This window comes from Gastrolobium bilobum, unplaced genomic scaffold (assembly GCF_033153095.1).
Source record: "Gastrolobium bilobum isolate Gb01-03AN ecotype WA unplaced genomic scaffold, APGP_CSIRO_Gbil_v1 utg5420, whole genome shotgun sequence".
Classification (NCBI taxonomy): Eukaryota; Viridiplantae; Streptophyta; class Magnoliopsida; order Fabales; family Fabaceae; genus Gastrolobium; species Gastrolobium bilobum.
The window spans coordinates 312,354-322,629 of NW_026898652.1; the positions used below are offsets into that span (position 1 = coordinate 312,354).

The following is a 10,276-nucleotide window of genomic DNA, read 5'->3' on the forward strand; positions in this document are numbered from 1 at the left end:
ATGTTTTATATAAAATTTATAAAATAAAAAATAATAAGTTAGAGATAAAGTCAGGTTTCTCTTCATTAAAACCAAATTCACGTGAAACTTTGTAGCTTCTAGACATACGGCTGCTCTTTTAATACTAATCGATGGTCATATTTTGAAAAAGTAAAAATTCCAAGAAAAATATTTTATAATTTATCAAGAAAATACAGCCAAGTTGGACTTGTATAAGCAACATTAAATTGGTCATATAATTTTTTTTTAAGTTAATGTGGCTTTTTATTAAAATAATAATTAGCATAAGAACTAAATTAATGTTTAAGACTTCTAGAGAACCGGCTCAAAATTTCATGTATCTTTAATCAGGAAATTAATTTTAGTGTTTATTCTTTAGTTGTAATAAAAAATTACAAACTATTTTATCCTTGTTTTTAAAAAAAGTATATCTTTATCCCTCTTTCTAAATTATATATCAATTTGTTCTTTTTTTCAAAGTATGTATAAAGTTGTCCCTTTTAATCAGAAAATTAATTTTAGTGTTTATTCCTTGAAAATTACAAACTATTTTGTCCTTGTTTAAAAAAAAATTATAACTTCATCCTTTTTTTAAATTATATATCAAGTAGTGCAGTGCGATGCACAAGAGAAAATCGATTTATTTATCTCATAAAAATTAATGAAAAATTTAAATAAATTTTATAAATAAAGTATGTATAAAGTTGTCCTCATTTGATAGATATTTATTCGAATAAATGAGTCACTTACTCAAATAAATAACTTACTAAGACTAGAGTTTGATCAAATCTTAGCTAAACACAAACAGAATGTATATTGGTTGAGAAGATAGACAAAATGATATATATTTTAAAATTAATGGAAAATAAAATAAAATAAATAAGAACAAAATGATTAATCAACCAAAATTTTCATCTCATTAAAAATGTTTTACACAAATTTCATAAATGAAAATGAATAAAATAAGCACAGTAATAATTTTTTTTGAAATAAATAATATTATGTAATTATACAAATTGTACCATGTTTTTATTAAGTTTTTTCATACTTTATTCTTCTTGGACCAGTTTGATTTTTGAGTACCATAAATAAATACAATCAATGAAAAATGTTTCCATCAAACCTTTACATTCCATAATTTAACGCTTTAATATACTATCTCAATTCTTTTTTTATAATTGGTTGAAGCTAGTAATTTAATAATTTAAAAAATAGCTAAAAAGTATTTTGTATTTTTTAATGATTAAAAATTTAATATCCGAAGATATTCTTCCAACTTCAAATTCAAGGCAAACTACTGATCTAAACAAAAAACAAAAAAAAAGCTACTTCTGATTGAATCACTATTATTAAAGCATACAATATGCCATTATCATAATATCATTTTTCTTTCTCAAATTGTTAATAAAAAAACAAAACAAAAATTAATAACTCATGAATGTTTTTTTTTTTTTTTTGGAGTTACCCAACCCTAATTACTTCTTTGAGGCGAGTTGGCTCCTTTCGGTATCCCAACAAGCTTCGACTCAAGAATTTTTTATAATTATAAAAAATGAAGTGAAATGAAAAATTAAATTAATTTTTCATCAATTAAAAATATTAATATTTTTTATATAAAGATTCTATTATATTATACGGTGGTGTATATATTTTTAAAATCAACAAATAAAGAAAGATGTAATTTACGTATCCAACAGTTCATGTTCAATTAGGTAAAAGAACAGTGTTAATTTTTGTTGGCGCAAAAGAAAATTGTTAGTTTTGTTTATTATTGTATCGTGCAATTTAATTAAAATTTAGATAAAAGGGGATAGAAAAAATATTTTTTTTCTTGAAATTAGGACATAATTTTCCGGTGAGACAAAGACAGCGGAAAAGGCGAGCGTAGACGCCGCCACTGTAGTGACACGTAGGTTCGAATAAACCCGAAGCAAGTCCTTTTATCTACGAACCGGCCCGTTCGGACTATACAGCTGGAGACAGCCTGTCACCAACAAAGTCCCACTCACCAATTCCCCCCTCTCTCTCTCTCTATTCTAACTTCCTTTCTTTCTCTTTCTCTTTCTCTCTTCTCCTTCTTCTTCATCCCATTCTCTCTCTTTCTCTCTCTCCCTCTCTCTCTGTATCTAAACCAATTAGGGTTTCTCTCCCTTCTTTGTCTTTGCTGATCCCGTTCGCTGCCTTCGCGTCTTCACTGGATCAAGATTCTCTGCACTGTAAGCTTCCCTGTTCATATGCTTTTTCCTTAATTTCTCATTCTGCCATTTCATTATGTTTATTGTGGTTTTTTTCTTCCTCATTTAACATTTTTTTGCTGCATGCTTTGTTTCCGTCTTCATGCTGTTTCTTTTACGCTCGTTGAATGTTCAAGTATATGTACCGATTCGCCGTATATTGTTTTCCGTCTTATTTTGTCGTTATTTAGATTTGAATTTTCATGAAACGTTTACCATGTATTTCGTTGTTGAGATAGCGGGGGAAAGAAAGGAATCGGAACTTCGGATATTGTTCCATGATTCAATGCCGTAGAAAGTAGCTAAGATTGATTTAACAAGTTAATGTGCGTCATCAATATCTAAAGCTGCTTTCTGCAGACCAACTCTGTTAATTTTGTTTACTAGCTGGTGTTCATTTATTGCTATGGGTGTGAAATTTATGTTAAGATGTTACTATTAGTTAGAAGGGCGCTTTAAAGTCGCAGAACGTCTGTATGGCTCTGATCGGTTATCAGAAAAGAAGGGTCTTGTTTTTAATTGTAATTGCAATGGAGTCTCTTTATTGTTTTGAAGTTAAATGTTTCTTTTGCCGAGGACAAATCCGGTTAGAAGTCTCTACTGCCTCCTCCTTTTTTGGTGACGTCTATTTTGTCTATCTTCTCTATAGGAGAAGATGAGTCATAGGCCTATAATTTGAAGGCTTTTGATGGAACAATGGATACGGGCATGGACATGATATATACTCAACTAGCTGCTTGACATGACATTTGCATGTTAATTTAAATAAATGAATGCGTTAATATTTCTTCTGTAATTATCAATTTAGTCTCTCCTTTTTACATATGATCCTTGTAAATGTAATGCTTAGTCTCATATTGACGTTATTGTTTGCTTATATAAATAATTTTTCCTCTCAATTTGGTTTCTCCATCACCTGTGTATGGCATGTGCGCATTCATTAACATGTTATTAAGCTTTTTGATGATCCAAAATTCTCTCCCTTGAGTTTGGTTAGAACATCTTAACTGTAATTATCTAAGATTAGAGGCTCAACAAAATTTTGTTTCAGTTTGCCATTCAAGTATTCAAATTCCATTGTTACTTATGTTTTTCCCCCCCTTGATTGTAGGTGCTTGAATTGGATAATCAATCCTAGAGCATATATGTTCAAAGGTTGATGTATTGCCCATAATCTTGTTGCTGTTATGAGTGTATGGAAGGGTGATGCTTGATTTATCTAGGATGTTGCGGAGTCATCTACCCTGAGTGATTATGCATGTATAAATTGAGTTCAACCATCATATTCTATTATTAATATTGAGAACTATTGTGAGTTATACTTTAGTTCTGGAAAGAAGGCACAAGGACCTGAGGATTTCTTGTATCCATGCTGTCAGAGAGCATGCGTGGAATCTGTATTTCGGGTAATGCCCCTGACGAGATTTGCTGTCGATGCATTCGGTGTGGTGACAATTTGTCTAGTAACCATCTTGATTCTTCTTGGGTTGATGTGCATTGCTTACTCATTTTACTTCCGCTCTCGTATTCGAAGTCAAGGGTTTGTTCAGCTCAATTATTTTAGTGGTCCTTGGATCATTAGAATCACATTCATCCTATTTGCAATCTGGTGGGGTCTTGGTGAGGTTATTCGGTTAACTTTCTTAAGACGTGCCCTTCACTTAAAATGGCAGCAAACTGTTTGCAAATGTTACATTGTATCCAATATGGGGTTTGCAGAACCATGCCTCTTCCTCACACTTGTGTTTCTCCTTCGTGCACCCTTACAGAGATTGGAGACTGGAATTATGAGCAGCAAATGGAATGTGAAAACATCTGGATACATTCTTCTTTACTGCCTTCCAATGTTTGTTCTTCAGCTTTTTGTTATTTTGGTTGGACCTCAGTTAGACAAGCATAAGGGTTCTGGAAAAAAGTTGCCTCATTATTTTACAAGTACAGCCTATGCCTCTTCAATGGCAGGGGGAGATGATATGGCCCTCTGTACTTACCCTTTACTCAGTACTATTCTCCTTGGCCTTTTTGCCATTATTCTGACTTCCTACCTTTTTTGGCTTGGTAGTCGGATTTTAAAATTAGTTATCAATAAGGGTTTGCAGAAGAGGGTTTACACATTGCTATTCTCAGTTTCGTGTTTCCTCCCATTAAGGGTTCTGTTCCTTGGTTTATCTGTGTTATCTGCACCTGAGCAGTTTACGTTTGAAGCCTTTGTTTTCTTGGCTTTTCTTGCACTTACATGTTGTGCTGGGTTGTGCATGTGCACGCTTGTGTACCGTCCAGTTGCAGATTGTTTAGCTCTGGGAAATCTACGTGACATAGAAGCTAGGAGGTTTAATGATGATCATAATGATACTGTGTCCCTTATTGCTAACCAGAGTCATCTGGAAGATAATTTTGATGAAAATGCCCGGTCTAGTCCTGGTAGGTATTCTGATGCATCAACAAAGCGTGGATCAATTTCATTTCGGACATTGGAAAAGGATGTTACTTCAACTGGAACATTTGTAGAACTAAGCCTCTTCTCTCCCAGCCACAGTGCAACTCCACCAGGATCGCCTCCTCTTCTCGGATGGCCTATGCGATCCCCAACACAAGTTATTGAACCATAGAGGCAGGCTACAAACTGGATATGTTGGGTGTATCAATTTTGTGGAAAAGGAAAAACTGATTGTAAAGGGTGTAGCTGCAATAAGGTTTTCTTTTTCTTTTTCTTTTTGTTTTGTTTGCTAATTCTAGTTATGTTTTTGCCCAGGAATTTATTACAAGTACTTTTTTACTTATCTGTACCATTTCGTCTACTTTTTTTCCACCAGTTTCTAATTTTGTACTTGAAATGTTGGAACACTTACATAAGGTCATTCTTCTGAGTAGTAGTTAGTTGAGCTGCACTTTCTTGTAGAGGTATTGGGGTATGACTTATGTTTGATCTCGTTAAACATCTGTGAAGCTGTTGGATGAGTTTTTTTGTTGTGGGATTTGATTTGCTTTGTTTAAATAACGAGATATTACCCTGCTTCCCACCAAAGTACTAAGTATATAAAAGTTGAGGAATGTTCTTACACGACCAGTTTCGCTGGCTATGGGTGTTTGTACTATGTAAAATTTGCGCCTCATCAATCATCTAGGAGGAAGTAATCTCGTTTTTCTAGCAGAAAATTGCTGTTGTATGTTGCGCGTGGATTCGTAATAACTGTGGATCCACATTGTTATTGTGATTGACGTGAAAAAGAAAATGTTCTTCAGAAACGGAAGAATCTCGTCAAACCAAATCCAAGTATCTTTTCTTCCATCGAAGTCTCTCTCTTACTCATTGCAAATGCAAATGGCATTATCACTTTGCCCTTTTGTGTAGGTGATTAATTATTAGGATTTAATTTCGATTCACTTTCAATTTAAAAATAACTAAAGTTCATCAAATTAGTAATTATAGGTAAACGGGGGAAACTTGCGGTAGCATCTTGGTTTTGGTGGAGGTTTAGTTGTATGTCTGTCATACATGACTAGCTGGAGGTCGCGGCAGCAGATACGACCCTCGTGAATACTACAGCCCTATATATATTTCGTTATTCACCAAATGAAAATATCTATATAATCTAAAGTCTGGTCTTTTTTCTTTTATTTTTGAGTTTAGTATTTTTTATATTGTAGAAAATAAATTTATTTTCTATACATACATAAAAATATATGAAGCTCATGTGAGGAGAAAAGAAAGAAAGGAAAAACTCAAATTTCTATGTATATTTAAAAAATAAATTTATCTCTTATGAGAAAGAATAAACCCTTTATTTTTCTCCTAAATAAGAAGAATACACTTAATAACTAGAAGACACGGTATTCATCTGGGAGGATGTTGCACTTCAAAATTTGAATCAATAGACATCATTACGAGGTCATTTGTTGGATAGAATAGAAACAGCATAAACAATTAATGGAACAGTTCATATGTTTATTTAGTCATAACAGTTGAACTACACATTCGTATGTATTCTTGTGAACTCACATGCAAACATTGGTAAACCAGAAACTGCTAGTCTCACTAAAAGCATTGGTTACACTCGGTTGTAGAATAGAAGATGGAGAACGGGGAGAAGGGAGACAAAATCTGGCATCTGCAGGAAGCAAGTTATTTTTATCAGCAAAAACCGGAGAAGTGTATAGATATATATGGTGAAAGTATCGGCTTAAAAAAATTGTTCTCACAAAAGGAAGCTCAATCATCAACTTCAGCTTTAATCTCTCTAAGCAACTCGTCCTTGTAGTCCTCAAATGTTCCAGGGAAAGTTCTGGCAGTACCATTCTCAACAACCCAGATTTGACTCCTTTCTTCATCGTCACACACACGTGATATCAATCTAGAATCATGACTAACAAGAACAACCCCACCGGTGAATTCATCCAGTGCATCAGCTAATGCATCAATACTTTGCATATCCAGATGATTCGTGGGTTCATCTAACAATAAAATGTGGGGTTTTGACATGGATATGGACGTAAAGACCACTCGAGCTTTCTGCCCTCCTGATAGTTTGGCAATAGGGGTAAGATGGTTATGACTAGGTAACCCAAACTTACCAAGTTTTGCACGGACAGCCTCCTGCTTGCTAAGTCCCTCCTGGTCTGGGTGGAGACGAAGAAGATACTGAACAGGTGTTTCATCCATTGTTAGAAGGTCAACAAAGTGTTGGGAATATCTACCTATCCTCAACTTCTGACTCCTTCGAACTTCACCCTCACTAGGAACCAAATCACCAGCAAGAAGATTCAGCAGTGTAGACTTTCCAGCTCCATTTGGCCCAACAATGGCAACACGAGTCCCCATATCAATGCCAACATCAACATTTGAGAGTCTGAAATCCTCCCGATTTGGGTAGCTGAAGCTCACTTCAATAAGCTGCAGAAGTGGAGGTGTGAGCTCAGTAGGTTCAGGAAAGTGGAACTCGACGCTGTAGTCCCTCCACTTCTGTGGTACCTCTGGTGCGGCCTCGTCCTCATCAACCTTGCCCTTGCCCTTGCTTTTAGATGCTTCTTTAGCTGCTGCAAACTTAGCTCGATCCTTCACCTTTTCTTGCTGAGCTCGGTTTCCACTCCTTTTCGCTGCTTTCAGTTGCTTGTCATAAATCTCATACTTCTTATTCATTTCTTTACGGCGCTGTTCATAACCACTCTCAAAATCATCAAAATTTCCACGATAGAAATGAAGTTTCAAATCATGCAGATGAATAATCTCAGTGCAAACTGTATTGAGGAAATCCCTGTCATGTGAGACAACCACCAAAGTTTTCTTCCAGCGGCACAAATACTCTTCCAACCAGAGAACAGCCCTCAGGTCAAGATGATTTGTGGGTTCATCAAGCAATAATAGAGTTGGCTGCACAAAAAGTGCCCGAGCTAAAGAAATTCTCATCCTCCAGCCACCACTAAAGGATTTTGTAGGACGGCCCTGCATATCCTTTGTAAAACCCAAACCAGCTAAAATCTTTGATGCCTGAGCTTCAGCACCATCAGACCCCATCAGCTGTAATTTTTCATACAGCTCTACTAACTTCTCTCCTGAATCGTCCTCCTCATAATTATTATCTTTGTCTGCATTTCCTTCACCAGAAGTTGCATTCTGCAGGGAAGCAACTTCTTGTCGAATTTTAACAAGTTCATCGTTAGCTGAGACAACAGCTTCAAGTGCTGTTTTATCATCACCAACTACCTCCTGCTCAACCAGAAGGACATCAATATTCTTAGGTACTGGTATCTTCCTCCAAGCAAGAAGCTTCAACAGTGTGGACTTGCCCATTCCATTGGGCCCAACCAAACCATACCTCTTCCCATGAGATATCCTCACTGATGTATTCTTCAGAAGTTCTTTACCTCGAGCAGACACAGAGAAATTTTCTATTGTTATATCTTTGACATTAGCATCAGCATCATCTTCTCCATCAAGCACTGAAGATCGGCTTCCAATGACCACAGTGAAAGCATCATGATCATCTCTAAGAGCTTCCTTCTTTGCTTGCTCAGCAGCATAAGCAGCTAAAATATCCTTCTTTTCACGCTTTTTCAACTCTTTCTCTGCAATAGGAACATCAAGTGGCTTCAAATCAGGCCTCTGCTTACTTTGCTGTTGCTCCTCTTCCAAGAGTTCTTCATCTTCTTCTTCATCCGAGGGAGGAAGATCAATACCATCAGTGTATGTGGACGGTTTTGTAGCAGGTTTTGGCTTGGGCTTACTGGATGAAGAAGAGACTTTTTTAGGTTTATCAGGCTTTTCATCCATACTGGCCAGCATGGCAGAGACAGAAATTTTTTCCTTCTTAGGAGCATCTTTGTTACTTGTCTTAGCCTTTGCAGATGTGCCAGTGTCCTCTGTCTTTTTCCTTCCCATTGCAAAAAACTGACACAATGGAAACCAAATTAATTTATGTCAACTAACTCCATATAATTACTGCTGTTCTTTTCTAATAAAACTTAATTAGTGCACCTATTTTAGCATAAATAGATAACTCAATCACAAGATCATGGATCCAAGACAAGTAACTGAGCTAGCAATAGTAAATATGAACATAAAAGTTCACAAGATCTTAATACAGGCTTCACACATAAAGTTCAAAGTTTTAAATGATGTATGAAATTATAAGATATTCACTGTATTGAATAACATGGAAAACAAAAGGTTAACTTATATAGAGCGACTATAACAATTACTTCAAACTAATATAACGATGTGGGACTTCTTATCAACCTATTTTCAATACTTCTAACACACTGCATAGCAATTCAAAAATTTCCCTAATCAGTTAAACTGTCCAACTCATTTACATGTTAATCTAATTCATTTGATGTCATATCATAAATATTATTAGTTATATTTGACGCGAGTATTATCTATATCTACTCATCTATTTCCAGGACCAGATGTTGACAGTTTAAAGGAAGCAAGTAGTCATAAAGTCATTCCACCACACTGGAAGAAAATCAATAAGTCAAGTGACAATTTTTGGGCAGCCGATAAGATGTGTGAGAATGAAGGATCAAGTGGAGAGATAGACAAGATCTACTATGGAGTTGATTAGATTGGGGGAGTTCACTTAATCACTTAAGCACAGTCGTGAATTCGAAGTTTACAATCCATTTAGAAAAAAATCAAAATAAACAAGGAAAATATATATCATGGATAATAAACAAGCCCATAAAAGCTCATAGAGACTGTGCGACCTAAAATTAGGCATTCAAGATGAAGAACTAAGAACAATTAAGAGCGCAACGAGCATGACATACAAAAATTTATTAAAATCATAATACCTATGTTTCAGTCTATCCATCTACCTACCTTTATGCTCCCATGAATCAGTTAAACTCAGAAAATAGATAGATTATTGTTAGAGCCAATAACACAACAGTCCATACAACGCTTAAACAGCTACAAACCATAGATAAAGAAAAGAAAAGAAAAGAAAAGAAAAAAAATAAATAAGGGAGAACGATCACGAAACCAAATATCAATCATAAAATCGGAAACAGAAAGATAAATTTATTGGAGACAGAGGAACAAGGAAAATTGGCAAAAAAATATTGAAATTGAGTTTCTACTTTGTATTTTGATTCGACAGAAGCAGAATTACAGTGATGTGAAGAAAACCTGATTTGGAGGCCAAAGACACCAAAGTTGCCGGACACGCTGACGTGTTAGAGAAATTGAGTTAGGGTTTGGTTTGGTTTGGATTCGATTCGATTCAATTCAGGAACAAATTCGCTTATATCAGATCCCTGTCCCTTTTTATTTTGGGGTTTTCGGTCATTTAAAAGAAAAAATAAAATAAAATAAGAGTATTATTGGGTCTATAGGAAGGCCCGGCCCATTTGAGATTTGCTCATTAGTCACCCAATCAAATAATCTTAGGCCCAAGAGATATAGAAAACATCGTCTAAAAATTCTGTTTCACGCACACCAAAATTTTTATTGTTCATCAAGACAAAAGAAAAATAATAATCTTTTGTTATGTGAATGTAAATGGTCAATAAAAACAGGATTTTAATATAAATTTGCCATT

At 35.0% G+C, this 10,276-nt stretch overlaps 2 protein-coding genes across 3 annotated transcripts; one reads left to right on the forward strand and one right to left on the reverse strand.

Annotated features, from left to right (window-relative positions):
* The first annotated feature begins 2,067 nt into the window (after positions 1–2,067).
* Positions 2,068–5,239, forward strand: LOC133318083 (uncharacterized). Its single transcript, XM_061520032.1, has 2 exons — positions 2,068–2,216; positions 3,346–5,239. Exon 2 carries the CDS (start codon positions 3,644–3,646, stop codon positions 4,841–4,843), a length of 1,200 nt encoding a protein of 399 aa, XP_061376016.1. The 5' UTR covers positions 2,068–2,216; positions 3,346–3,643; the 3' UTR covers positions 4,844–5,239.
* An 829-nt stretch (positions 5,240–6,068) lies between these two features.
* LOC133318078 (ABC transporter F family member 4) lies at positions 6,069–9,985 on the reverse strand. 2 transcript variants are annotated; one of them, XM_061520021.1, is made up of 3 exons: positions 9,865–9,985; positions 6,435–8,619; positions 6,069–6,343 (listed from the first exon to the last, which is right to left on the reverse strand). In XM_061520021.1, exon 2 carries the CDS (start codon positions 8,608–8,610, stop codon positions 6,445–6,447), a length of 2,166 nt encoding a protein of 721 aa, XP_061376005.1. In that variant the 5' UTR covers positions 8,611–8,619; positions 9,865–9,985; the 3' UTR covers positions 6,069–6,343; positions 6,435–6,444. The 2 variants fall into 2 exon arrangements, with proteins under 2 accessions (XP_061376005.1, XP_061376004.1); XM_061520020.1 differs by having other exon boundaries at positions 6,070–8,619.
* Between the last annotated feature and the right edge of the window lie 291 nt (positions 9,986–10,276).